This window comes from Leptosomus discolor, chromosome 2, assembly GCF_034619465.1.
Source record: "Leptosomus discolor isolate bLepDis1 chromosome 2, bLepDis1.hap2, whole genome shotgun sequence".
Lineage (NCBI taxonomy): Eukaryota > Metazoa > Chordata > Aves > Leptosomiformes > Leptosomidae > Leptosomus > Leptosomus discolor.
The window spans coordinates 128,242,756-128,269,894 of NC_141392.1; the positions used below are offsets into that span (position 1 = coordinate 128,242,756).

The 27,139-nt window shown below is 47.2% G+C and overlaps 1 protein-coding gene across 1 annotated transcript; it reads left to right on the plus strand.

Annotated features, from left to right (window-relative positions):
* Positions 1-4,055: 4,055 nt before the first annotated feature.
* GPN1 (GPN-loop GTPase 1) lies at positions 4,056-22,672 on the plus strand. Its single transcript, XM_086460361.1, has 14 exons — positions 4,056-4,175; positions 4,262-4,355; positions 5,424-5,463; positions 6,963-7,029; positions 7,772-7,809; positions 8,353-8,431; positions 8,528-8,622; positions 13,058-13,103; positions 15,196-15,342; positions 16,909-16,991; positions 20,013-20,052; positions 20,777-20,867; positions 21,373-21,480; positions 22,114-22,672. The coding sequence occupies exons 1-14, from the start codon at positions 4,092-4,094 to the stop codon at positions 22,200-22,202; spliced, it is 1,101 nt and encodes a 366-aa protein (XP_086316487.1). The 5' UTR covers positions 4,056-4,091; the 3' UTR covers positions 22,203-22,672.
* The last annotated feature ends 4,467 nt before the right edge of the window (positions 22,673-27,139 follow it).

Below are 27,139 nucleotides of genomic sequence, written 5' to 3' on the forward strand. Positions count from 1 at the left end.
TCCCAGCAAGACTCTTCCACACCCTTAGCTGTGGAGCTCACGTCTTAACACACCAATCCAGAAAGTGGGCAACACTGATGGGGCCAGGTCAGATCAGTATATTCTATGTTTGAGGAGGTACTGCAGAAGGATAGGGTGAGGAATTCTCAAATTAAAGCCTTCCAGTTGCAATCACACTCAAAATACATAATTTTGGTACACCATTTGGTCTACAACATAAAATATTTATCTTCCCAGTGTGTTAAAGTTCTTTTAAACACAGTAAGTGAAAACCAAGGCCCCTTGAAGTGTCATAAAAGCACTTTTCCTACAAACCAATAAGCAAAGTCAGTTGAGACCCTCATCACACAAACCAAAGCCATTGCAGCTCTTACAATTGAGAGTATTATGTAAAGACCAGATATGGGTTTCCAAGAGGAACCTCTCAGCTTTTTTCTTGCCCTCATTCAAACTAGACAAGAAACATTCACGTACTTTTTGTTTCCCAGAGACCTCTTGCCCTTCTGTTGTCTGTGATGTCCAGGCCTGGTGTCCTAACAAAGTAGAACAATTCACATTAGCAGCGTAATTTTTCTTCTTTTCCCATGTTTCACTTTTCAGTTAAACACAATCACCTGCACTTTGAGGATGTTCATACCATCCTTTGAAAAGGAAACCGCTGTTTTGTGCGCCAAGGAAGCGTTTAACCTTTCCATTTCCAGCTGAATTAGAACTGGGATCAAAACAGGGATGAGTCCCTCTACACTCCCCCATATGGAAGCAAATCATTCCCCTTGCACTGGGGCACGATGGAGCGTTGTCTGCAATTAATTCAGCACTACCTGCTTTCTGCCTAGATTTTATCACATGATGACAAGTAGTTTAGGCCCTAACTTACTAGTTTTCACATAGTACTTATTTTTTCCTTAATGAAATAATTCTTGCATTTACCATGCCAAGAACGTTGTCTCTAGTCTCTTTTACACCCTTTTTACATTTTTTTATCTCAATTACTCTGTCATACCCCATCAGCTGCCCAGATGTTCACTTTATCCACGTCACAGAATTCTTATTTAACAAAGACTTTTTGTCACTTATCGCTTATTGCTTCTTATGCTCCTATTGAGACATGTCATTTAACAGGTATCATTCACATTTCCAAGTCAGTATAAACAACTCATTTGCTGTACGTTGTTCCTGGCATGTGGACAATTATTTACCACCTTCTTCCAAATACTAATAATGACTCAATGTCATTCCTCATTGGGAAACCCAGGACAAAAATCTTGGTTATACAGACAAGAAAACAAAAAATAATTGCCCAGTAGAAGTATATGAAATACCAAAACTGTAACCTAGGAACAGAGACAGTACTTTGCACATACAGGAATTGGCTAAGAAACTGGGGGAAAAAAGCAAAGGAAAAGGGAGGGGCAAAGAAGGGGGAGGCAAAGAAGGGGGAGGGGCAAAGAAGGGGCAGAAAGATAAATTACCTATCTTCTTTATGGAAAAATGTAATGCACATCATCAATGGAAGCACGCTATGAAGGGTTTTAGTTATTAGAAATAAATGCTAAACATTATCTGGGGAAAACAGTGAACAGGATTTGATGGAATTTGAAGAAGTCATAAAAATGCAATGACCTGTCAGGAGGAGATGCTGAGAAGTTTTGGGTGCTGTATCAAAACTAGTGAATAGGCAGCTTCAAGACAAACAAAATTCACCACTAAAAACAATGCACTGGGGAAAAAACCTAACTTCAACCTGTCTTCTATGCTCTTGCCTTCTGATTTATGCACAGTTCACTCTTCCCAGGACCACAGTCAGTGAGACACAACCTAACCACCAGGTAAGAAATCCAGTAGCGGGCGCTGACATCACCTAGACAAATTCTTATACTGTGACTATGGAGTGTCAGACTCTCCTTGGGCCACCAGCCCCAGTCTCTTCTCATAGAAAGGTTAGGGAAGCAGCGGGAGAGAAATTCACAACTCCTTGATCAATGACTTCACAATCATATCTTGCCTTCTTTGGAAAAAAAAAAAGTCAACTGAATGTTTGTGTCTGTAATACTTTGATATGGTTTACACACATCTAGTAGTGTAAACAGCAGTGTTTGGGAAACCACTACACGAGAAACACGGAAAACCTCACCGAGGAGCAGCTAAAAAAAAAAAAAAAAGGCCTGTGAAGTTATAATGATAAAAATGAACAAACAGGCAGGCATCGTCTGCTGCAATCAGCTGGCCTAATCTACCATTAGAAGAACCTAGATGACTGATCAACATGGCGCATGTTTTAAGATTTATTTTTTTTAGAACTAAAAAGTTTTGTATAAAAGATTAGCATGAAGAATTCAGGTCACAGTTAAGGATCTGCAATAAAAAAAGGAGTACAGATGACCTGCCTAGCCTTCCTTTCTGAGAAGCTGACAGCAGCAATTATAAAGGAAACATCTAGAGAAACTGGTGTTTTAATTTTGAATGGTTTTTATTTGTACAGTCTACTTCCCACTTAGAAAACAGAGGCCTAACATATGCAGGAATACCTCAGAGCTGGACGTGTGGAAAACAAAAAAGCCAACTTCCTTGCACAGGTTAGAAAAAGAGAAACTGCGGCCTAGAGCCTGAAAAGAGCAAGAAACTTCACTTGTGAGTGGGCCATTTCTGCCTCCCTGTGTACTGTGGGGCATTTCTGTGACCTGGAACACGGCCTGCTGCTGGAGACAGGCTGCTCCACAACATCACATCTGGAAAGACAGCATTTAAGCACAGCACAGAAACTCTCACTGGGGTCAGGAGACCGATGTAGTAACTGCTAGTGAGTCAGTCCTACAGCTACAGAGGAGAGGTGCCAGCGGAAGCACCAAGCGTCCTGCACTGCCATGACTGCCCTTACCCCAGAGAGAAAACCCCCAGGACCCTGGGCCAGTGCGATGGCTTGGCACTCTTTGTGGAACTCCCTGTTTCAGTCCCACATTTCCATTTCTACCTGCATACTTAACACAGAATGGTTTGGGTTGGAAGTGACCTTAAAGACCATCTGGTTCCAACCCCCTGCCGTGGGCAGGGACACCTCCCACCAGACCAGGTTGCTCCCAGCCCCATCCAGCCTGGCCTGGAGCACTGCCGGTGAGGGGGCAGCCACAGCTGCTCTGGGCAGCCTGGGCCACGGTCTCACCACCGCTACTTCACGGACTCCCGTCTCCTGCAGCGAACACCTTTCGGACAAAACGCACGACCGGCGCCGGGAGCCAGCAGCGCTCAGCTCCGGATCCCTCCCCGGCCCTCAGCCGAGCCGAGCTGGGCCCGCCGCTCCCCGGGCTCGGCGTCAGTGGGCGACCAGACCTACGAACGGAAAGCAGGCGTTTCCTCCGCCGCTGCTGGCGGCTCTCCAGGCAGCCCGGAGCGGTCCCACTCGCCGCCCGTCCGCTCGGGGACCGGGCCCAGCCGACGGGCGGCGGCAAACAGAGAGGGGCCGCCCACCCAGCCAAGGCCGCACCGCCCGCGCAGACCAGCGCCGGGCTGGTCCCGACAGGGCCCCCTCTCCTTCCAGTCCCGAGCCCAGCGTGACCCTCGGGGCGAAGCAGAACTCCCACCGCGGCTGCTCCGGTGGCGCCGGCCCGCTCCCGCCATCCCGACAGCGGAGCCCACGTCGCGGAGGCTTCCGGCCCCGTGCGCCCCTCTCGAACCCGCACCACGGCCCGGTCGCGCGCCCCGGGACAGCAGCCGGCAGTACCGATGGCGAGGACCCGGGGCACTCACCGAGCCGCCGCCGCCGCCTCCGCCGCCCCGCATGGTGCTGCCGCCGCCGCCACGTCAGCACGCGCCCCGCCCGCGCGCGCACGACCGCGAGTCCCCGCCCGCCCGCTTCCGGCCTCTAATGGCGGCGGACGGCCCCGAGCCCCGCGGGGGGCTGTTGCCGCTGCCCCCGGGCCCGACTGGGCCGTCCAGTGCGGGGAGGCCGCGCAGTCCGCGGTGCGTACCCGGCCGGCGGCGGCGACGACAGGGTGACAGCCGAGTCCCCCGCGCGTCATGGCGGGGTGCTGTGGGGCGCCCCCCCCACCCGGCGCCCTCCCCGCGCCCCGGAAGGACAAGTGGGTGCTGGGAAGATGGCGGCGGCGGCGGCGGCAGCGGGTCCGGTGTGCGTGCTGGTGCTGGGCATGGCCGGCTCCGGAAAAACTACCTTCGTGCAGGTGAGGGGCCGCTGGGGGGCTCGGGGGGTTCTCCCAGCGCCGCCCCCGTGCCCAGCGGGGCCTGACGCCTCCTCGTGTCCCCTTAGCGACTCGCGGCCCACCTGCACGGGCAGCGCTGCCCCCCGTACGTGATCAACCTGGACCCCGCCGTGCACGACCTGCCCTTCCCCGCCAACATCGGTGAGTCCTGCCGCCTGGCTTCGCCCCAGGCCGTGGCGGGTGGCGGGCGGCGTGAGGGGGGGGGGGGGTGGTCCCGCACCAGAGGCGGGGCGCGCTGGTGGAGTCCGCCGGCAGCAAGCACGTTTTGCCGTGAGTAAAATCATTCTTGGGAGACGGCTTTTCGTCCGTTTCGCAGAGGCTGGGAGGGCGAGGGGGTGGTGGTGGTGTCTGGTGAAGGGCGGGGTATTTGACTAGGTCACTTATATTGTCTTTAAATGATTTCAAGTCCTAACACAAGGAGGACTTTAAGATTTTTTTTTTTAAAATTTATTTTAACTTCTTTCTCCTGCCAGTCTTTAACATGTGAATTTTTTGGACCAAAGGCGTTCTTGCATCACGTTTGTGCATTTTTTACATCATCTGGTGTGGTTTGATGAAATTGGGTTCTTGTGGGTTTTTTTCTTTGTTAGTGATGAACATACGGGCAGATTCGATCTGGTTCCCTACATCCAGGACAGGGGTAGCCATATGTGCTACCAAATAACTTCTTTAAAGCACTTTAAAAGATCTGAATTTCAGAGAAAGTACCTTAACAATACAACAGACCTTATGTTTAGCTGTTCCAAAGGGCTTACCAGTCATTAGGTTTGCGAGGGTCTTGTCTCTTAAACTTCCTGAAGTTTGTCAGCCTGTCTCTCCAGAGGATTAGAAAGGCAGTGTGTTTTGTTGATGTCAGATGAATAATCAGAGTATCTGTTCCAGTGCTGGATCTTTAATAATACAGTTATTTAACTTTGTTAACTGATGTTGATCAGCTGAGAATAAAATTCAACTGAAGCAGTTACTTCTGAATACCTAAATTGGTGGTATTTCATGTGATTTACCTTGGGTTTCATATGTATGTTGAGAGCATAGCTAATCTGTTAGATTTAATTTATTCTACTTGGGAGATTTTTCCTGTTGATGCTGGATCTATAACTGAGACAAAAGAAGACTTGCTAGAAAAAGGGCTTTCATCTATTAGCAAATTGATGAAGAAGGATATTTTAAAAGTGTTATCCTAAAACTTTATACATCTTCCTCCTCTAGATATCAGGGACACTGTGAAATACAAAGAAGTCATGAAACAGTATCCTTTTTTATGTAAATAACGATATCTGAAGTCTCAGATTTTGTGAAAATAGTCTGTCACTTCTGCACACTACAATGAAGGGGGCAGGAAGTGTTGGGGATTGCATTAGTGCAGAATGTTGCATGAAGATCAGAAGGTTTTGAGTGTGTGTTTCTTGTGAGGTTAGAAATGTACGTTCTGCAAGATTTGACGCTGCTTAGGTCATTTTCTCCTGTGCTAAAAGTGATTCTGCCTAATTGTACATTTTTACAAATAGTAGGCACTCTGCCCACGTGGTTTGTTTTTGTTTGGTTTTTTTTTTTTTTTTCTTTCTCTATTGCTCTTTTGAAGAGCTTGTATCTTTCTTTGTGGAAGCCAGCAGCCTTTTCCCCGTGTTTTGACAAGTCTAATTTTATTTGTTATAAACCAGCATGCAAATTTCTGTTTGCCTGTAGTAGGTGGAGAAAACTATTTCCACGTTGTTTGACCGTAATGAAACCACCATTGTCTTTCTGAATCTCACAGACATTGGACTTTTGGCTCTTGCTGCGCAGTATTTGGATGATTGTAGTTCGGTAGCGTTGTACTAAAATGACTGCGCTCCCAGAGGGGTATGGAGGTCCTTCGTCTGCAGATGGAGAAAATATACAGCGTTCGGATGTGACTTGCTAGTGTGACTCTCAAATGTAATATTTTAGACGAGAATGTCCGAGATGGTGGGGGATAGGATTCTTGATTTTGGCTATTTGATTTGGCATTACCAGCAAAACATCCAAGTATAAGTTTCAGTTTGGTATGTAGGTGCACTATTTGCTTTGCTTGATCTGTTAGCCATTACTGGAGTTTAAGCATCTCATTGAGTAGTGCTTAGGGAGGGTGTCTGGCCTCACGTTCGGATAATGAGAGTAGTGGCCCTAGAAGACAGTATATACTGATGAATCAGCGCTGGTTCTTATGGCATTTAAAAAAAAAAAAAAGAAAAAAAGATGCTTTCTTTGAACATAATTAGATCTGTATGCATGAAAAAGGATTTTGAAATCTTCATCTTTAAGCTGACACTTCAACTGTCTTTTCAACTTTCGTTTCTATTATCATTTAAATTTTGCTAGAAATTTGTGCAAGAAATCTTTTGGTTTTCTTTTGAAGCATAAATTCTAAAAATTAAGTGCATTCAGGGTATTGTTAAATTGTGAGTTACTGGCTGTGTTGTAAAGCTTTTTGGAAAGACGACGATGGCATTGATGTATACACGTATGTGTACGTCTGTTTGAACAGAATGGTAATGCTTGAGTAATGGCAAGGGGAGGTCGTGGCATAGCGCCTCTCCTTTTTGTCACACGTGTTTGGGCAAGAGAGAGAGCACTTTGTATTATGGTGCTGCATCACTTAGAAGGCTTAGCTGTGTAGTTGCTGCAAGGTGTCCAGTGTGCGTTGTACATGGCCAGCTATTGCCAGAATTTAAAAAGAAGCCCTCTGAAGCCTGCATAATCATCTTCTTTCCTAAATGAAGCGTCTAGATATGGGCTGGGCCCAAATGGTGGAATAGTGACGTCTCTCAATCTCTTTGCTACGAGATTTGATCAGGTACAAGGTTGTTCCAGTGTGATGCTGTGCTGCAAATACTGTGCTGGGAGACTGTGGGGTTTTTGGTGTATTTAGAATCTCAGGGAGCACTGTGTTTGGTTAGCCTCCTAATTTCTTTGGAGTTAGAGTATTCTCCATGCAGGACCATGTATTTTACAAAGCAGCCAAAGCATATTAGCTTTCATTTGAGAGATTTCCATTTTTCAGCTTTTTAAAAAGTAGAATTTAGAAGCCACATGTACAGAACATTCTTTAGTCTTTATACGTAACTGTTCTGTTGTGCTATGTTCACTCTGAAGTCTTTCATATGAATGCTCTGACTTTGAAATAGGGAAGCTCACTTCTGGAAATGGGTTAAGTTTTCCTAGTGTTATTTGATAATTGACTGCTCTTTTAAACCATCATGCTACGTGAGCGCTGAGGTGGGAGCTTATGCAAGACATTGAGACAGCGCACAATCTCTTAAGTAAAAAGGTGGGGAGCAACTGCACTTGTTATATCATTTCTTTAGCCAGCTACTACACCACAGAGAAAATCAAGGTTGTCTTAGACCTATTCAGTGTCTGAGCGTTTTCCACCCTTCCTTAGTAGGGTATTTTCACACATTGAAAATCTTAGAGACTGTAATCTGATTTTGATACGTACGTGCAGCTGTGCAAGATAGCGTAGTTTCTGTTCTGAAATGATTATGCAAGTTTCCTGTTGCGAGCCTGAATACAAAGTGTACTCCTTTTTCAACCAGGTGATGAAGTTTATTGAAAAAAGACAAAATGCATCCAAGTGAGTACATTCTACCAAGTTCTTCTTTTCTGAGATCAGTATGGGAAAACCATGTGAAATCCTAAAAGGGTTCTCTGCATGTTTTGTAGTTGTTTTTAAGCCTCGGTATAGATTTTATGAGGAAAAGGGCATAGAATTAGAACAGACAAACTAGACTTTCTTCAGATACATCAAAGAAATGTCTGCTGATTCCAGCTCTGTTTTTCTTGTCTTCCATTAGACTGTCATTTTTTCTCATGCACTGTTCAAACAGACAACAATTAATTATTCTTCTGAAGAGTTTGCAGTACTAAGTGTCTGTGAAATTGATGCTTTCGACTTTAATAGAATCTGAAGGGAGTACGTGCTTCTTAGTTACAAAATTCACACAGGAAATTTTCAGTCATGCCTGTAAATCTTGTCACTGTTCAGGAGAAGCTTTTCTGACCTGTAACAGAATAATCATGTGATTTGCCGTAACATGCTTGTGATAGTCTAGTCATAACAGGACCTTGTGCTTAACTAATTTTCCCTTGTTGTTTGTTGGGGATGACTTCTTACCAGGTATGTTGTTATTGACACACCAGGGCAAATCGAGGTATTCACCTGGTCAGCATCAGGAACCATCATAACAGAGGCCTTGGTAAGTGTTTTCTACAGGACTTGGCAATGAGGCTGTGTGAAAGAAGTGGCTGTCGAACAGCATGTACTTCGAATTCAAGTATCTTTGTATTTCCAGGCTTCCTCTTTTCCTTCAGTTGTTGTTTACGTGATGGACACCTCTCGCAGTACTAACCCAATCACCTTTATGTCCAACATGCTGTATGCCTGCAGGTAAGAAATGATGAAAATGCAGTCCATCTGCTTTGATTGTTATGGTCTCTTTGATACTTATTTTGGAGGAGAATCATAGAGAGCTTTCGGTTGGAAGGGACCTTTAAAGACCATCTAGTCCACACCGCATTCTATGGGCAGGGAAATTTTTCACTTGCTCAAAGCCCCGTCCAACCTGACCTTGAACACTTCCAAAGATGGGGCACCCACAGCTTCTCTGGACAACCTGCTCCATTGTCTCACCACTGTCATCGTAAAAAATATCTTCCTAATGTCTAATCAAAGCCTGCCTTCTTTCAGTTTAAAACTGTTCTCCCTTGTTCTGTCACTGCAGCCCTTGGTAAAAAATCTCTTTCTATTAAAATCATAGAGCGGTTTGGGTTGGAAGGGACCTTGAAAACCATCTGGTTGCAATGCCCCCCGCCATGGGCAGGGACACCTTCCACTAGACCAGGTTGCTCCAAGCCCCATCCAACCTATCCTGGAACGTTTCCAGGGATGGGCATCCGCAGCTTCTCTGGGCAACCTGCGCCAGTGTCTCACCACCCACGCGCTAAAGAACTTCTTCCTAATATCTAACGCCAACCTGCCCTTTTTCAGTTTGAAACCGTTACCCCTCATCCTGTCACTACCCTCCCTGATAAAAGAGGCCCTCCCCATCTTTCCTCTTGGCACCACCCCCTGTAAGTACTGGAAGGCCGCTCTAAGGTCTCCCCGGAGCCTTCTCCTCTCCAGGCTGGACAACCCCACCTCGCTCAGCCTGTCCTCGCAGGGGAGCTGCTCCAGCCCCCTCAGCATCTTCACGTCCCTCCTCTGGACCCGCTCGAGCAGGTCCGTGTCTGTCTTGTGCTGGGGGCCCCAGAGCTGGACGCGGCACTGCAGGGGGGGGGTCTCACCAGAGCGGAGTAGAGGGGGAGAATCCCCTCCCCCGACCTGCTGGTCACAGTTCTCTTGATGCAGCCCAGGATGCAATTGGCTTTCTGGGCTGCAAGCATACACCGCTGGCTCATAATTCAGTTTTTTTATCCACCAGCACCCCCAGCTCCTTCTCCTCAGGGCTGCTGTCAATGCACTCATGGCCCAGCCTGTGTCTGTGCTTGGGATTGCCCCGATCCAGGTGCAGGACCTTGCACTTGGCCTTGTTAAAATTCATGAGGTTTGCACGGGCCCACGTCTCCAGCCTGCCCGGGTCCCTCTGGATGGCCTCCCTTCCCTCTGGCGTGTCGGCCGCGCCGCACAGCTTGGTGTCGTCGGCCAACCTGCTGGGGACGCACTCGGTGCCACTGCCCGTGTTGCCGACAAAGATGTTAAACAGCACCGGTCCCAATACCGACCCTTGAGGAATGGCACTCGTCACTGGTCTCCACTCGGACATCGAGCCGTTGACCGTGACTCTTGGAATGTGACCGTCCAGCCAATTCCTTATGCACCGAGCGGTCCGTCCATCAAATCCATGTCTCTGCAATTTGGTGACAAGGATGTTGTGCAGGACGGTGTCGAATGCTTTGCACCAGTCCAGGTAGATGACGTCATTTGCTCTTCCCTTCTCCACCAACGCCGTCATAGAAGGCCACCAAGTTTGTCAGACGCGATTTGCCCTTGGTGAAGGCATGTTGGCTGTCACCAGTCACCTCCTTATTCTCCATGGGCCCTAGCATAGCTTCCAGGAGGATCTGCTCGGTCATCTTGCTGGGCACAGAGGTGAGACTGACTGGCCTGTAGTTCCCTGGGTCTGCCTTTTTTCCCTTTTTGAAAATGGGGGTGTAACGGGTTAGGGCTGGGCTGGCCACTAACGAATGACAGATGCTCTCTTGACCCCTTTCCCTCCCCAGAAGGGGAGGGGAGCGAATAAGGGAAAGAGACTTATGAATCGGAAAAGAAAACTAAAATAGCTTTAATGAAATAATGATAGTAAAAAGAAAATATAAATAATATTAATAAGAAAACAATAAAATATATACAGATATACACGGAACCACTACCAAACTCAACACACACACACCCCAGCCCCGATGACAATATGTCACCTGTAATGCTGCAGGTCTGGCACTGGGGCAGCCCCAGGCTGGACTCTGCAGCAGATGGAATGCAAGAGCTGGATTCAGGGATTCACGGATTGGGATTGCAGACGGAAGAATGGACGCAGTCCTCCTTGGATGTCAGCCGTCGAAGAGGAAGAACTTAACCCTCATGGTCCCTCAGCTTTATATTGAATATGATGTGTATGGGATGGAATACTTAGTCGGTCGGTTTGGGGTCACCTGTCCGGCTCGCTGCTCCGCGCAGGTGCGACCTTTCGCTTCGCTCTGGCCCTTTTTCACGTCCGGCACCTCGATACGGGTTACAGAATTTAGCAGTGACCTTGGTTGCTTACAGGAGCAAGTATAAGCAAGAGCCCTTCTGCACACCATTCCTAGGTATTAACTATAAACATCAAGCGTTATCGCTGCTAGAAGCAGTCACTGTCTGGGAAAACACGCTGTTGATTCCAGGAAGTGCAGTTACTTAGAAGAGACTTAACTGAAAAGTAAAATCACTGAACAGAATTACTTTTCTTATGGCTCAAACCAGGACAGGGGCTTGTGTTTCCCCTTTTCCAGTCGGTGGGAGCTTCACCGGACTGCCAGGACTTCTCAAATATGACGGTAGTGGCTTAGCCGCTTCATCTGCCAGTTCCCTCAGGACCTGTGGATGCATCTCATGAGGTGCCGTGGTCTTGTGCACCTTTAGGTTCCTTAGGTGGTCTCGAGCCTGATCCTCTCCTACAGCGGGCAGTTCTTGATTCTGCCAGCCCCTGGCTTTGCCTTCTGCAACTTGGGCGTTGTGGCTGAAGCACTTGCCAGTGAAGACTGAGGCAGAAAAGCTGCCAAGTATCTCAGCCTTCCCCGTATCCCGGGTAACCAAGTCTCCCGTTTCCTTCTGGAGAGGGCCTGCATTTTCTCTAGTCCTCCTTTTATTGCTGACGTACCTATAGAAGTTTTTCCTGTTGCCCTTGGCCAGATTTGATGCTATCAGGGCTTTGGCTTTCCTAACCTGGTCCCTGGCTGCTCGGACAATTGCTCTGTATTCCCCCCAGGCTGCCTGTCCTTGCTTCCACCCTCTGCAAGCTTCCTTTTTTTTGTTTGAGTTTGTCCAGGAGCATCTCGTTCATCCACGCAGGCCTTCTGGTGTTTTTACCTGACTTCCTCATTGTCAGGATGCGTCGCTCCTGGGCTTGGAGGCGGTGATCCTTGAATCCTGACCAGCTTTCTCGGGCCCCCTTTCCCTCCAGGGCTGTATCTCACGGTACTCTGCCAACCAAGTCCCTGAAGAGGCTCAAGTCTGCTCTCTTGAAGTCCAGGCTAGCAAGCTTGCTGTGCGCCCTCCTCGCTGCCCTGAAGATCTTGAACTCCTCCATCTCATGGCTGCCGCATCCCAGGCTGCCCTTGAGCTTCACATTCCCCACCAGCCCCTCCTCATTGGTGAGAAGAAGGTCCAGCTTAGCTCCTCTCCTCATTGGCTCCTCTATCACTTGGAGAAGGAATTTATCATCATCAACACGTTCCAGGAACCTCCTGGAATGCTTGTGTCCTGCTGTGTTATCCTTCCAACAGATAATGGGGTGGCTTAAATCCCCCATGAGAACCAGGGCTTGTGAATGTGACACTACTGCTGTCCATCTATAGAGGGCCTCATCTGCTCAGTCTTCCTGGTCGGGTGGCCTATAGCAGACCCCCATTGTAATGTGCCCTGTCCCTGTCCTCCCTTTAATCCTGACCCGTAAGTTCTTGGTCAGCTCCTCGTACATGGATTTATCTGTTCTCTTTCATGTTAAACCAGGGGCTAAATACCTATGTAAAGATAAACATATCTAGAGCTGTCATAATTGGTGGTGGATGTTGGTAAAAGTTTTTCAAATAACTTGTCAATCCTTGTACCAAGGTCAAAAGCTGTATCACTGTGATAGGAGTATGCAAAGCGTGCCTTAACTACGTGCTGCGTTTTCTTAACGTTTAATATGTAAGCTTATGTTTCAAGGTAGCTTTGCTTTATAGATGTTTTGAGTTATTTGAATTCATTGCTCAGTTTTCAGTAATATCTCAGAACCTAAGGTTTGAGTCAAACTAGTTAGAAAATGCAGACTTAAAAACTGCACTCTGAGAGTCATAGAAAATAGTAATCCAAACCAATTGGGTGTGTAGAAGGGGATTTTATATCTTACAGATGTGTGCTTACATGTTGGGAGGGCATATTTTATTCAAATATGGTAAGCAGGATCTGGGTGAAAATTACATTCTAATTGATGTGGAGGAAAATAATTATGCTTTGAAGTAAAATATATTCAGTTTTGCACAAGTCTTGTCTGCCTTACACTTAACTTGTTTTCTAGTGAGATTTAAATTCATTTTTAATGGTTTGTTTGTTTGTTTGTTTGTTTCCCCCCCATCCCCCCCAGTATCCTGTACAAGACAAAGCTACCTTTCATTGTTGTCATGAACAAAGTAAGTTAAAGCTCTGGTTTCTGTGTCCTAGTGGAATATTGTTCTGTTTAGCTTGCTTTGCTGTAGTATCTTTGTCTTACTACAATCATAGATTTTTTAGAAAAGAGGCTGGGAGGGAGCTGTAGGCTGAAAACTGAATCTAAAAGGGGTCTTTAATCTTACATACAAACACACGAGAATTAGGGATGGGCAATTATACCTAAACATTCAAGCCAGAGATCATACTAACAGTTTGAAAAATGTTTTGCACCTTAACCCTAGGCTGTAAGGAAACTTAACTCGGTAACATAAGGGTAAGTTCATTATTTGATCCGCTTTTACAGTCCCCTGCTTCCTCAGAACAATTGTCCTCATCATTAATAATGTCTCAGCAGCAGGCTGATGTCTCACAGTGTAACAGCTGCCTGTTTTGAGGAAAGAGTCCCATGTGTTGTAGCAGGTCAAACTTAACAAAAGGTGTTTGATACTGATCAGTGACACTAAGAATATGCCAGTATTTGCCAGAAAGCAGATACTTGCTAGCCTAAGGATGCACCTCCACTGTCGTGTAAGGTACTTGTAGCCTTAAAGGAACGCTTTTGAACTTTACAACTGGCTGGCTACTCAAACATAACAATTTCACATATTGAAGTAATCCCATTAGATTTTTGGTGAGTACTGTTCCTTTCCCCTGCAGGCATCTTTTGTGTTCAAGGAATTGCTCCCCAACATAGCACGCTTTGTGTGTCTATGCGTGTGTATCCTATACACTTCCTCGAGAAAAGCCGTGCTTTGAATGTGAAATCTTACCTCACACTGAGTAGGATTAGTGTCTGATGTACTGTAACTACACACATCTTCCCAGTGACCCAAACCATAAACGTCTCTGATACCTGCTTGCTTACTTTGCAAGTGTTTGTACCCTGTTTTCTTTCTAACTCTAGACAGTAATTTTAGAATAAACTGTTAAGCTTTTTCTGTGGGAAAATCATTCTCTCTTAAGAAAATACGTTTTTTGAAATACTGAAAGAAATGGGACTTCCCCGGTATATGTAAGGAAAGGTGGGCCCAAGGCTTAGGATTCATAACTTTAAATTTAATTTTGATCTGATGTTTAGCCTTCAGTAAAATGTAAAGCCAACAGCATTTGAAGAGTTTTTGACAAGCATTTTAAAATTTTAAATTTTAAAATTCTTCTGATAAGAATGAAAGGAACTGATACACGTGCAGTAACAAATACATAGGCTTGAGGAACGTTAAGATTTGCAGAGAAAGAAAAAAAAAAAGGTAATTTGTAGAGTTGATTTAATTTTATTTATAGAATTTAATCAAGCTAAGTGTGACTAGTCGGGCTTTGACCCTTGGCGGATTCAGTTCTGCCTTGAATCTCTTGAGTAATGCTAGGCAATACTTTCTTTATCTATTTTCCTCCTTTGCATTGGTGCTGGGAAATGAAATATGTCAGAGTTTTAGACACTTCTATATTGTGATAATAGTGGAGATAACATGTGGTAAGATATGTTTATAAAACTCTTTAATAGACTGTTAGCAAACTAATCCATGTAAAATGATGGAACCATCTCACCTGTTGTGTCCATTGTCTTGCACTCAGTTAAGATTCTGACTTTTTCAGGTGAGAGCACAGCTCACTTTTTAAAAAGATCCTGTAGGCTGTTACCCAGTGTGGAGATAACTCCCTCTCCACCCTGACCCCCAAGCCAATCAAGAAAGGATGGGATCTTCAATGAGGACTGGTTTTGTCTGGCCTCAGTCATACGATCTAATATTTACACCTTGAACTTTTTTTGTCCAGTATGTGATTTTTGGATGCCCCTTTCCAGTAAATCGTAGAAGCTTTTAGGCTTGCAATTGTTTCCTTAAACGTGCCTTCTTAAAACTGGGATAGTGGTTGTTTGTCCTCTCTTCCTGTATTGAAGTAGTTGATTTGATAAAAACAGAGCTTGGAAAACTTCAGACCTGGGCTGAATATTTTGAAAAGGTCAGCATTTTGAAAGTAAGTTTGAAATGGGAATTTTTTTCATTTGTTCACTTAACAGCCTAAGGCTAAGAATTCATCGTTGTTACTTCTGAAAGTTTTCTCTTCTCCTTCCAGACTGACATAATTGACCACAGTTTTGCAGTAGAATGGATGCAGGACTTTGAGACTTTTCAGGATGCCCTGAATCAAGAGACATCCTATGTCAGTAGCCTGACTCGTTCTATGAGTTTAGTGTTGGATGAATTTTACAGTTCACTGAAGGTAAGACTCTTCCTTTTTTTTTTTTACTACCTCTCCTAAAAGCCTGACTTTAACCCTAACCCCTAACCCTATACGTTGGAGGATGTTAATGATCCCATAGTCTGTGCTAAAAGGGTTCAGCTAGTTGTGTTTCTCATCAGCTTTTGCTTAAGAAAAAGCAAGCAAATGGCTTTATGGATATTACAAGAACGGCAATGAAAATAAACGGGTGAGTCTATTCATATAGATAATGATAATTTAACCAAAACAAAAATGTTGTAAGTGCCCTATGTGGAACAATATAGAGTATTTCAGAACGGATTGTCATATACAAGATTAAAGTGCTTCCTAGTCCTTATTTGCTAATCAACTGATTGTATGCATGTCATACCTATTAGAATAGTAGATGGAGAGCAGGACATACACAGAGGATTATAGAGTGGAAGGCAGCTTATACTTAAGTGCAATGAAGTATTAGGATAATATATATCAGCACAGTGCCTAGACTAACGCTTAAAATCCTTTGGAATGCTTGAGTTTCTGTATATTTACTGTACTGTATAAAATGCAAGGCTGTTTACTCATTTGAAAGTGAGTAGTTAAGATGTGTCTTGCTTATGAAAAAGAGTGAGAATTTTCATTAGAGCATGTAAGATTCTTAAGGGTCACCGAGTACTGGCTAGTAATTAAAGGTATTTTTAGATAATTGATTTATTAAAAGCAGAATGAATGGCCAGAAGAGTAACGACAGACAAGTTCCAATTAGAAAGCAGGTGTGCATTTTGAATGTATTGCCATAGTAACTGATTAAATTCTCCATCTCTGGCTGTTCTGGGGGTTGGATTTAGTACTTTTTAAAACATGCTTCAGCTAAATACAAAGTATTAGACAGAACTTCAGAGGCAAAAGGTCAGTTCTTGTGATCTATTTTGCTCTTTAATTCTGGTACATTAATACTGCAGCAGTCATACTAACCACTTACAATACTAGGTTCAGAATGAGGACTTGGATTATTGACAGTAACTGAGTAAACAGAGGAAAGACTTGGTCGTTCTTTTGAATTGCCTTGTCTTGCTCATTATGTTTAGGCATTGTATGTTTTTTGTGGGTTCTTGAGGTTGGAGGTACGAGGATGGGTGCAGAGTCAGGTTTTGTTTTGTTTTTTTTTTTAACTGTTGCTTACCCACTCCGCCCTGCCTTTCCACTGTGGTAAAGTTTGTAAAAGAGACAGGAAAACCCAGGTTCTTGAGTTAAAGGAAAACCCAGGTTCTTGAGTTAAATGAGAGAGAGAGAGAGAGAGAGAGAGAAAGAAAGAACAAACGAACAAACAAAAAACCCCACCAAAAACTAACAGCAGGTGGAGAAAGAGGTTGAAAGTAGGAATGACAGAAGCAGAAGCATTACTGCATCCTGTTATGCCACTGTGATGATTAAATGGGTATCATTGGCTTACCCCCCGCTTTTTTCTTTTTCTGTTGGGCTGTTTTTAAAGATACTGCTTAGTCTCTCCAGCTCTGATCATCCATCAGTTGCCTAAAAACTGGGTTCACTTACTCTTCAGTTCTGGTATATCGTTTTCTTTTATAGGTGGTTGGTGTTTCTGCTGTGCTCGGCACAGGACTGGATGATTTTTTTGTTCAGCTTTCTAAAGCTGTAGATGAATATGAGAGGTAAGGTGATAACCTTTGGTCCCCAACCCAACAAATACTTGCTGAAGTTATTGATTCATGAGCCCACTCCTTTGATTTGAAGGACTGTTTGCTTTTCACAGCCAAAGTGGACTAAGGTTTCTAATATACTTAAGTGCAAGAGTCAGCATAAAAAGCAGCAGTCGAAAGGAACTGTTCAGTTGTGAATTTTTGTGTTAACTGTTCAATGGAAAAGTGAAAGCTATCTGTGCCAGCAAATCTATGAAGTTTTTTTTTTTTTTCCTCTGATTCGATACCATGATCAAGGTTTGAATTGTCTTCAGGAAGCTAGGAGATCAGTTTGGCAGACTGAATAGATAAGCAAGTTGAAATTCAGTAATTCTTTGAGAATTTGCTTCTTGCTGGATTCTTCTCCGTGAAATACTGCCAGGCTGCTCTATAATACTAGAAAGCAAATCCAGTAACTTGGATTCCTTGGAAATACCTAAATCAGACCATAGATTATTGTTAGAGGGAAATATATCGTGCTGGATTGGATAGCTGGAGAGAGGCTGCTACAGCTTCATGCTCCCGGGTCTGCATAGTGTCTAGTCTCTGCTTACATGCATAGACCCTTTTATTCCCTTATCCCTCTATTTCCCACGCTTGTTCCTCCCAAAATCTCCTAAATCCCTCCCTTTTCCCACCTTAGGTTCCTCCCCTAAACAAATTATCCCATAATAAATCATAGAATCACAGAATGGTTTGGGTTGGAAGGGACCTTGAAGATCATCTGGTTGCAATGCCCCCCGCCATGGGCAGGGACACCTTCCACTAGACCAGGTTGCTCCAAGCCCCATCCAGCCTGGCCGGGAACGCTTCCGGGGAGGGGGCATCCGCAGCTTCTCTGGGCAACCTGCGCCAGTGTCTCACCACCCACGCGCTAAAGAACTTCTTCCTAATATCTAACGCCAACCTGCCCTTTTTCAGTTTGAAACCGTTACCCCTCATCCTGTCACTACCCTCCCTGATAAAAGAGGCCCTCCCCATCTTTCCTCTTGGCACCACCCCCTGTAAGTACTGGAAGGCCGCTCTAAGGTCTCCCCGGAGCCTTCTCCTCTCCAGGCTGGACAACCCCACCTCTCCCAGCCTGTCCTCGCAGGGGAGCTGCTCCAGCCCCCTCAGCATCTTCACGTCCCTCCTCTGGACCCGCTCGAGCAGGTCCGTGTCTGTCTTGTGCTGGGGGCCCCAGAGCTGGACGCGGCACTGCAGGGGGGGGGTCTCACCAGAGCGGAGTAGAGGGGGAGAATCCCCTCCCCCGACCTGCTGGTCACAGTTCTCTTGATGCAGCCCAGGATGCAATTGGCTTTCTGGGCTGCAAGCATACACCGCTGGCTCATAATTCAGTTTTTTTATCCACCAGCACCCCCAGCTCCTTCTCCTCAGGGCTGCTGTCAATGCACTCATGGCCCAGCCTGTGTCTGTGCTTGGGATTGCCCCGATCCAGGTGCAGGACCTTGCATTTCATGGGGTTCACACAGGCCCACATCTCAATCCTGTGCTATCCCCAAATGCTCTTTCCCTGCATCCCATAATTTGTCCCACTTCCCTAGGCAGCCACAATTCTGTGCTTGCAGTGTGATCCAGAGAGCTTCTGGAGAGGCACGGTTATGGGTTCCACACCTGGGCCAGGGGGCTGATGGTTCTCCTGAGAGTCCTCGGAGGAGCCAGGACAGGGTATCCCTCAATTTAGATTCCCTGCCTGCTACCATGCTCCTGTGTTCCTCTGGCCTTGTTGAGATGGGTCTTCGATGGTTCGATAGCTCTCCTGTGACGGGCCTGGGAGTATCTGGGCAGGGCATTATTGTATTATTGGTGCTTCCCTCCCACCCCCAGCAATGTCTGTCTGCACTCTTTGGAGGAGCTGAGGAGTTTTAACATATAATCTAACAATTGTTCTGGGACAGACTGCCTACGTAATGAAACCCTACGTAAGGGTTTCATGTAAGCAACCAATGTGCGCTTGCGGCCCAGAAAGCCAACCGTATTCTGGGCCCCATCAAAAGCAGTGTGGCCAGCAGGTCGAGGGAGGGGATTCTGCCCCTCTACTCTGCTCCTGTGAGACCTCACCTGGAGTGCTGTGTCCAGCTCTGGGGCCCCCAGCACAAGACAGACATGGAGCTGTTGGAGCAGGTCCAGAGGAGGGCTGTGAAAACAATCAGAGGACTGGAATGCATCTCGTATGAAGAAGGGCTGAGTGAGTTGGGGTTGTTCATCCTGGAGAAGGGAAGGCTCTGGGGCGACCTTCCAGTATATAAAGGGGACTGATAAGAGAGACAGAGAGAGACTTTTTGATAGGGCCTGCAGTGACAGAACTATGATGAGGGCGGTGAGACACTGTATAGCATGTTGCCCAGAGAAGCTGTGGGTACCCCATCACTGGGAAGTGTTCAAGGTCAAGTTGGACGGGGTTTTCAGCAGCCTAATTTGGTGAAAGATCCCTTCCGGTGACAAGAGAGGTTAGACCAAATGATCATGAAAGATCCCTTACAACCCAAATTGTTCCATGATTCTAAGAAGATGGTATCCACATCCATCCACTTTATCGTTACTTCATTAAAAAAATATTTCAGAGGTCCCATAGTGGTACAATATTTTGGACATCTGTGGACAGTCTTTCTGTATGAGATACCATTGAGCTGTCTTAGGAGGCACAAGTACTGGCAGAGAAAGTCATGTCTGTGATTAGAGGGGAGCAACAGATCTGCTGATTAGGTATAGCAGTGAAATGACTGCCTCAGTCGAGCTGGTTTAATTTCTTGTCCAACAAGACCGTGTGAGAAAGGCTTGCTGTTTTCATGAAGACCGTTCACTTATTTTGCATCCATTGGTTTTGGGATCCAAATCTGGGGTAAAAGTACCGCTAGTCTTTCTGAAATGTCTCTCAAACATGAAAGCCTAGAGAAAACCTTTCTGGGGTAGAAACAAGCTTCCAAGGTGATCCTTAATATAAATCATGTATTAATTCAGACTGAGTGCACTCTTTTTTATTTGTCTTTTCAGAGAATATCGTCCAGAATATGAGCGCCTGAGAAAAACACTGGTAAGTATTTTTAACTGTTGCATACCTGGGCAGTGTTTCTTGGGGTTACTTGTGTGCACACAGTTGCCTCTTTGTTGGAAGGGTTTGACATTTAATTTACTAATCATACTCAGTGTGGAAAAACTCCTGTCCTGAAGCTCACCGTCCGTCTTTTTTTTTTTTTTCCTAGATTTGGTGGAGCATATCTTCACAAAAAAAAAAAAGGTGTTTTTTAAAACAGGTGTTGCTCAGTGTTTTAGTGCTAGTAATTTATTTGGGCAAATTGTGAGAAAATGACCGGGAAAGATTTTTATATGTTCCATTCAGAAGGATAGAGACTTATTTTTAAAAATAACTTTGTGAAGTGATTTGTTGAGAATATCACTGTATCTTTCCGCACCAGTGAAGTGTGCTGTTTCGGTTTAGACAATTAATAATGAAGACTGAATTGCAGTACCAAAATCAGTAGCTCTGCTCGCCTTGAGTTCTGGCTGTCCAAAGGACAGTTCTCTGCAGGCACAGCTTCACTGAGTTTGGCTTCCCGGTGCTGCTGAAAACGTTCTTGAAGTCCATCATGCTGGAGTTTGCTTTCCGTGTTTATCCAAAAGTTCTGTGTAACCTCAGTTGCAATGTAAGACCTGCTTATTGACTTCTGCTTTCTGGCTGGGGGACAGACTGGGTGAGATTACTCTTATACTGATGTTTCAAATGCACTCGGAATCCACATGGAACTTTGTACCTACAGGAGAAAGCTCAAAATAAACAAAAGAGAGAGCAGCTGGAACACTTGTGGAAGGACATGGGCAGCGTGTGTGTGCAGGGCAAGACACTTGCAGGTACCTTACTAGGAAGATTAAGTTTACTGTAGAAGTTGGCTGAAGAGGCTGCCTTGAGAAGTCACACGGTGCTTTTCTGTCTTCACAGCAAAAAGTGTGAAAGCAGTTTCACGTTGGTAAAGACGAGGGGGGCTTCAGTTCCTGTGGGATGGGTCAGATTTAGCTCTTCTATGTGTCAGTCACAGACATGAGAAGAAGAAACCCTGCTGTGTAGATAAAGCAGTGGATGTACTAAAAGTAATGAAATACTACAGAAAAAGGTGAAGCGATTAGTCAAATTAGAATATGAGAAAGCTCTGCTGTTGGTTGAACTGTTGCCTTTTATGAGGTTGAGTATGGTGCTGATGCAGTCTGTCCTGTATCTTTAGAATTCAGAAGCAGCTTTCTGTCCCTTTAGGGTAGGTATTAATTGCTGTGTTTATGTGCAAATCGAAATTGTCAGGGCAGGAGCTAACTTAGTTGTTAGCATGCTGTTTTGTGTATAGACATTTCTGTTCCCTTCAAGGGTCTGATGATGCCTCTGCAATGGGTCCCTCTGAGCTGATCCTAACACGAGGAACTCTTGATGAAGAAGAAGAGAGGGAGAGTGATACTGATGACATTGACCATGAAGGTAAGGGAATGAGGGATGTGATCTCGTCTAAAAGCTGCCTGTCTAGTCAGGAAATACTGTCTGTATTTCATTAACTGGATTGACTGTAATGAGAGCCTAGAAAACAAGCAGTCAGCTCAATATAGGTGTCTGAATCTGTAGCAGAAGTCCATCTGTGATGCTTAGTCCAGTGATAGCACTCTCTAACCTTTGTGAAAGTTCAATTGTAAATTTTCTGTTCAAGTAATTATTTTTAGGTGTGTAACATGTATAAACCAGACAACTTGTTATGCTTGGAGCATGCAGTGACCTCTGAACCTGATTAACACACAATATGTTTCATCATCTTTTTGGCCTTACGCTTCCTGCCCCTGGCTCTCTTCCCTTTACCTGTGACTCTTGGTCTTGAAGATATCACCTTCTAAGTTGTGATACAGTGTGTGATTTTTCTCTTATGTAGCTCGCAGACTTAATCTCCATTCTTTCCCTGTTCTGCTGATTTTTAAGATCACTTATTTCTTTTTTCTTGTAAGGAAGTTGAAGATCAAATAGAGTTTATGTGTTGCTCTGGCTAGCCTGATGCTAGCTTTCTTCAGTAGCACAACCAGAACAAGTGCTGAAATAGTGCTGAACTGTGGATGTTTTTCCCCCCAGTTACTGAGGAGAGTCATGAAGAACCAGCCTTCAGAAACTTTATGCAAGAGACACGGGTGAAATACCAAAGAAGCAACCTGAATGAATGAGACCTTCAGATGTAGAGGGTTTGGAATCCCTTGTAGTGGAGTTATAAGTAAAGGAACAGCATAAAGAAACTTGCATGGAACTATGCATGAAGTCTTCTGTCTGAACACCTTCCTCTGATCTATTTGTATCTATCTTCTTGCAGTAACTGTTGGTCATACGAGTTGAAGGTCTTGTTTCCAACTGATTGCACATTTGGCCATCTGCCACTGTGACTTCCTGAAGCTGAAGGGACTAGACGGCACTTTCTTTTGCTCCACAATCTTTAGATGTGCCTGTTGAGAGCTTAGATTTTGAGCTCTGACAGCATTAGCATCTAGAGTACTTACCGGTCTCCAAAAGTGCATTCTGTTTACCTTGTGCAGATGGGTGTCTGCTGCAGCCAGGATGCAAGTGAAATCTCTGCTGCATGAAACTTCATCAAACTAGTGTTTGATGGTTTGTGTTTAATTAAATATATTTTATGTACTGACACGTGTGTGATGGTTAATAGCAGGAGATTTCGTTTCACTATTCTAATGTGAGACTCTTTTCTGTGCTTACAGCCCACCCGTACGGATGCACAGCAAATGCATCTTAATTACTTACATAGACACAATACAGATGCCTCCTAGGAAAATCCTGAGTAAAGACAGTTCCCAGGAGGGCAAGTAATAAAGAGAATCTGGCTTGGTTTGGCTGAGAACCGAAGTATGCATGGCTGCATGTATCTGCAGGTAACGTAAAACAAAGGTGTTTGTGTCGATGTTTACATGGACTGTAGACGGGACTTGGAGACTGGCTAATACTTATTTTCCTGGTAGGCACCATGGGCACAGATGTTGACTTGCTGTTTAGCATTCTGAACTCCGGAATCTTTGTTTTCTTTTCTTTCCCTCCACACAGTGCTGTGGCCTCACTAGAGAGATTTCTCAATGGGGATCTGGCAGCAGGGTCCGCTAGCACAAGTTCTGTAGGTTTGTGAAAAGCAGTTTCTATGAATTTTAAAAACATAGCTGGCAAGGAAGAGACATTGACGACCAGCTGTTGCTTGCCAGTTCTTACATGCTTACTGCTTTATTAATGTAGCGCTTTCCAAGAGTACAACAATTTCAAATTTAGATAAACTAGACTGATCCTAGTAAGAAGTATTATCAGAAGCACAGATGAAACCAAGATTTCATAGCATACGGGTAAGGTTAAATAATACATTTGTTGTTAATCATAGAATAGCTTGGGTTGGAAGGGACCTTTAAAGGCCGTCTAGTCCAGCCCCCCTGCCGTGAGCAGGGACATCTTCAACTAAATCAGGTTGCTCGGAGCCCCGTCCAACATGGCCTGGAATGTTTCTAGGGATGGGACATTGACCACCTCTGGGCGGCCTGTGCCAGTGTTTCACCACCCTCATTGTAAAAAATTTCTTCGTTATATCTAGTCTGAATCTACCCTCTTGCATAAAACCATCGCTCCTTGTCGTGTCGCAACAGGCCCTGCTAAAAAGTCTGTCCCCACCTTTCCTGCAGGCACCCTGTAAGTACTGGAAGGCCCCTCTAAGGTCCCCCCCGGAGCCTTCTCCTCTCCAGGCTGAACACCCCCAACTCTCCCAGCCTGTCCTCACAGGGGAGCTGCTCCAGCGCCCTCAGCATCTTCGTGGCCTCCTCTGGACCCGCTCGAGCAGGTCCGTGTCTGTCTTGTGCTGGTGCCCCCAGAGCTGGACGCAGCCCTGCGGGGGGGGGGGGTCTCACCAGAGCGGAGCAGAGGGGCAGAATCCCCTCCCTCGACCTTCTGCCACACTGCTTTTCATGCAGCCTAGGATACAGTTGGCCACCTGGGCTGTGAGCACACGTTGCCGGCTCACGTCCAGCTTTTCATCCACCAGCACCCTCAGTTCCTCCTCGGCAGGGCTGCTCTCAATCCCTTCATCCCTGAGCCGGTACTGATGCTGGGGGTTGCCCAGGACTTTGCACTTGGCTGTATTGAACCTCATGAGGTTCACATGGGCCCACTTTTCCAGCTTGTCCAGGTCCCTCTGGATGGCATCCCATCTCTCAGGTGTGTCAGCCGCACCACTCAGCACCCTGTCCACGCCTCTGACAAAGATGGTAAACAGCGCTGGTCCCTGGCAACAGTTAGGGAGTCCCTCACCCACAAAAACACCCCTGTCAGTGCACCGCCCACATGCCAGCACCCCCAAGGGCATCTGGGTGTCCCAGTGCTGTCCCCATCCCTGGGGCATCCCAGAGCTGATTGTTGGGCTCTCTATTCCACCCAATGAAACACTCTTGGTTTGGATGTGCAGCTGCTGCCTTTGCCTACCCGGGGAGGGGACGGGGGGAACCCCAGGGAGGTGGCTGTGCCACCATCACTCGGTGGTGGTGGCCCTGGCTGTCCCCTGTCCCCACAGCAGTGACAAGCTCCAGACCACTGTCAGGGTGCTCATTGTCACCTTCCTCCGTTCCCGCTGCCACCGGGGACAGCAACGCAAGCTGCCCCCCCACTGCCCACATGGGTGTGCAGGGGCACAGGCCACCCCTGGCAGGAGACACACGGGACACTGCTTGCCCTGGGGGTGACATTAGGTCCCCTCTGCCTGAGCCCTGCAGACCCTGGCAGGGTGCAGGTGGCCCCTGTCCCTGCGTGTCCGCGGGCCAGGAGGCCATGGCTCCACTGGCTAGGGTCTGGGGCAGCGGGAGGTCGGCAGCCTGAGGACCCCAGGAAAGTACAGAGAAGTAAGTGAAAATCAGAACAACTGCCTTCAATATACACTGTTATCTGAGCTGTACATCCCAACTGCCCTCAGAGGCATGTGTTAAGTCCATAGCAGTCCAAGCCCTCAGTCAACACAGAAGACTGAAGAACCATGCAGGTGTGCTATTCATACCATCCAATGCTCGGCTCTTCTAAAAGCTAGTGCGCTGGCACCGAAGCGTAGCTGCTGCTTTCCTCACAGACTCATTCTGGTGGAGCCCTCTGGAGAGTATCTGGTCCGAAGCCCTGCTCGCACAGGGTCACCCACAGCATGTTGCCCAGGACCATGTCCTTCCTGGACACCTTTGCCCTTTAGGACTGGCTCCCAAGGGACTATCTCAACCGGTGTCCTGAACAGGTCAAAGTCTGCCGTTCGGAAGTCCATGGTAGCAGTTTTGCTGCCCCTCCTCCTTACTTTGCCAAAAATTGAAAACTATCATTTCATGGTCGCTAAGCCCAAGACAGCCTCCAACTGCCACATCACCAACCAGTCCTTCTCTGTTAGTAAACAGGAGGTCCAGCGAGGCATCTCCCCTGGTGGGCTAACTTGCCAGCTGGGTCAGGAAGTCCTCTTCCACACGGTGCAGTAACCTCCTGGTCTGCTGCTTCTCTGCTGTGTTGTATTTCCAGCAGATGTCTGGTAAGTTGAAGTCTGCCACGGGAACAAGGGCTGGTGATTTTGTGGCTTCTGCCACCTGTGTGTAGAACACTTCATCATCCTCTTCATCCTCGTTGGGTGGTCTATAACAGACTCCCAGCAGGATGTCTGCCTCGTTGGCCTTCCTCCTCATCCTTACCGATAAACATTCGACCACTCCATCACAGTTGTTGAGTTTTATGCAGTCAAAACACAACCTAACATAGGCACCGCACCGCCTTTTCTACCTTGCCCGTTCCTTTTGAAGAGCTTGTAGCCATGCATTGCAGCACAGCAGTCATGGGAGCCATCCCACCATGGTTCTGTGATGGCAACTGTGTCATGGCTGTCGTGCCACACAATGGCTTCCACCTCCTCCTGTTTGTTGCCCGTGCTGCGTGCATTAGTGTAGATGCACTTGAGCCGGGCTAATGATTTCACTCCCAACAGTGGCCTGCCACCCTTTTAGGCTCGACTCTGGCGAGCCCAGTTTTATCCCCTTCCCCCTTCAGACCTAGTGGTCGCTCAGCACTCTTGCCCCGCGGAGCCAGCTCTGTCTCCGTCCCGGGGCTGCCCCACGGGCGCGGCAGCAGCGTCTCTGCGGTGGGGAAAGGGGCAGTTGCTGCTCCGGGGACCCTGTCTGGGCATGGGCTGGGACGGGGAACGTGGCAGAGCCGAGTGCGAGCAAGAGCCACGGCACCGTCCTTTGGCGGACGGCCCCCCACCCCTCTGCTGTGCGGCAGCCGGCGTCGATGATCCGGCGGGGGGCAGGCATCGAGCGTGGATTCTGTCTCGTGGGCTGTGGCAGGTGAGTGCTCGTCTGTGGGTTATGCCGGGGAGAGCCGTTGGTGTCGGTCATCCCCCACCCCTCTCCGGGTCCCCCTGTACCCCCAGTGTCAGAGAAAGACGCAGGTGCTGCTGCGCCGCTGTGACCGCACGGGGGTGCTGCGTAAAACGGCGCTTTGTGCTGCCTCCGCGGTGGGGGGCTGCGGTACTGCAGGCCGGGGTAAGCGCATGCGCGCTGGCGGCCCCTTGCGGCGCGCTCTACTACCCCGGTTTGACTAGATTGGGTACTGGGGCGTGGTACGCGCGCGTGTGCGGTGACACCGATTTGCGGCGCTCTCTGCTGCCACCCGCGCATGCGCCAGGGCGGCGCGTTGCCGACCTCTCTACTGCCACCGTGTGAGCAAATCTCGGTACTGCAGCCAGAAAGCCGCGCATGCGCATTGGCGGCGCGTTGCCGCGCTCTCTGCTGCCACCGTGTGAGTAAAGCTCGGTACTGCAGCCGGAAAGGGGCGCATGCGCTTTGGCGGCGCGTTGCCGCGCTCTCTGCTGCCACCGTGTGAGCAAAGGTCGGTACTGCAGCCGGGAAGCCGCGCGTGCGCTTTGGCGGCGCGTTGCTGCGCTCTCAGGTGCCACCCGCGCATGCGCACTGGCGGCGCGTTGCCGCGCTCTCTGCTGCCACGCGCGCATGCGCTTTGGCGGCGCGTTATTGCGCTCTATGCTGCCACCGTGTGAGCAAAGTTCGGTACTGCAGCCAGGAAGCCGCGCATGCGCTTTGGCGGCGCGATGCCG

Bases quoted from the DNA above. Each gene is read 5' to 3' on its own strand.
- GPN1 (XM_086460361.1), top strand. From the start codon at position 4,092: ATGGCGGCGGCGGCGGCGGCAGCGGGTCCGGTGTGCGTGCTGGTGCTG. The intron at 7,810-8,352 runs GTGAGTACATTC...ACTTCTTACCAG, and splicing joins AAAAGACAAAATGCATCCAA to GTATGTTGTTATTGACACAC. The intron at 21,481-22,113 runs GTAAGGGAATGA...TTTTCCCCCCAG, and splicing joins TGATGACATTGACCATGAAG to TTACTGAGGAGAGTCATGAA.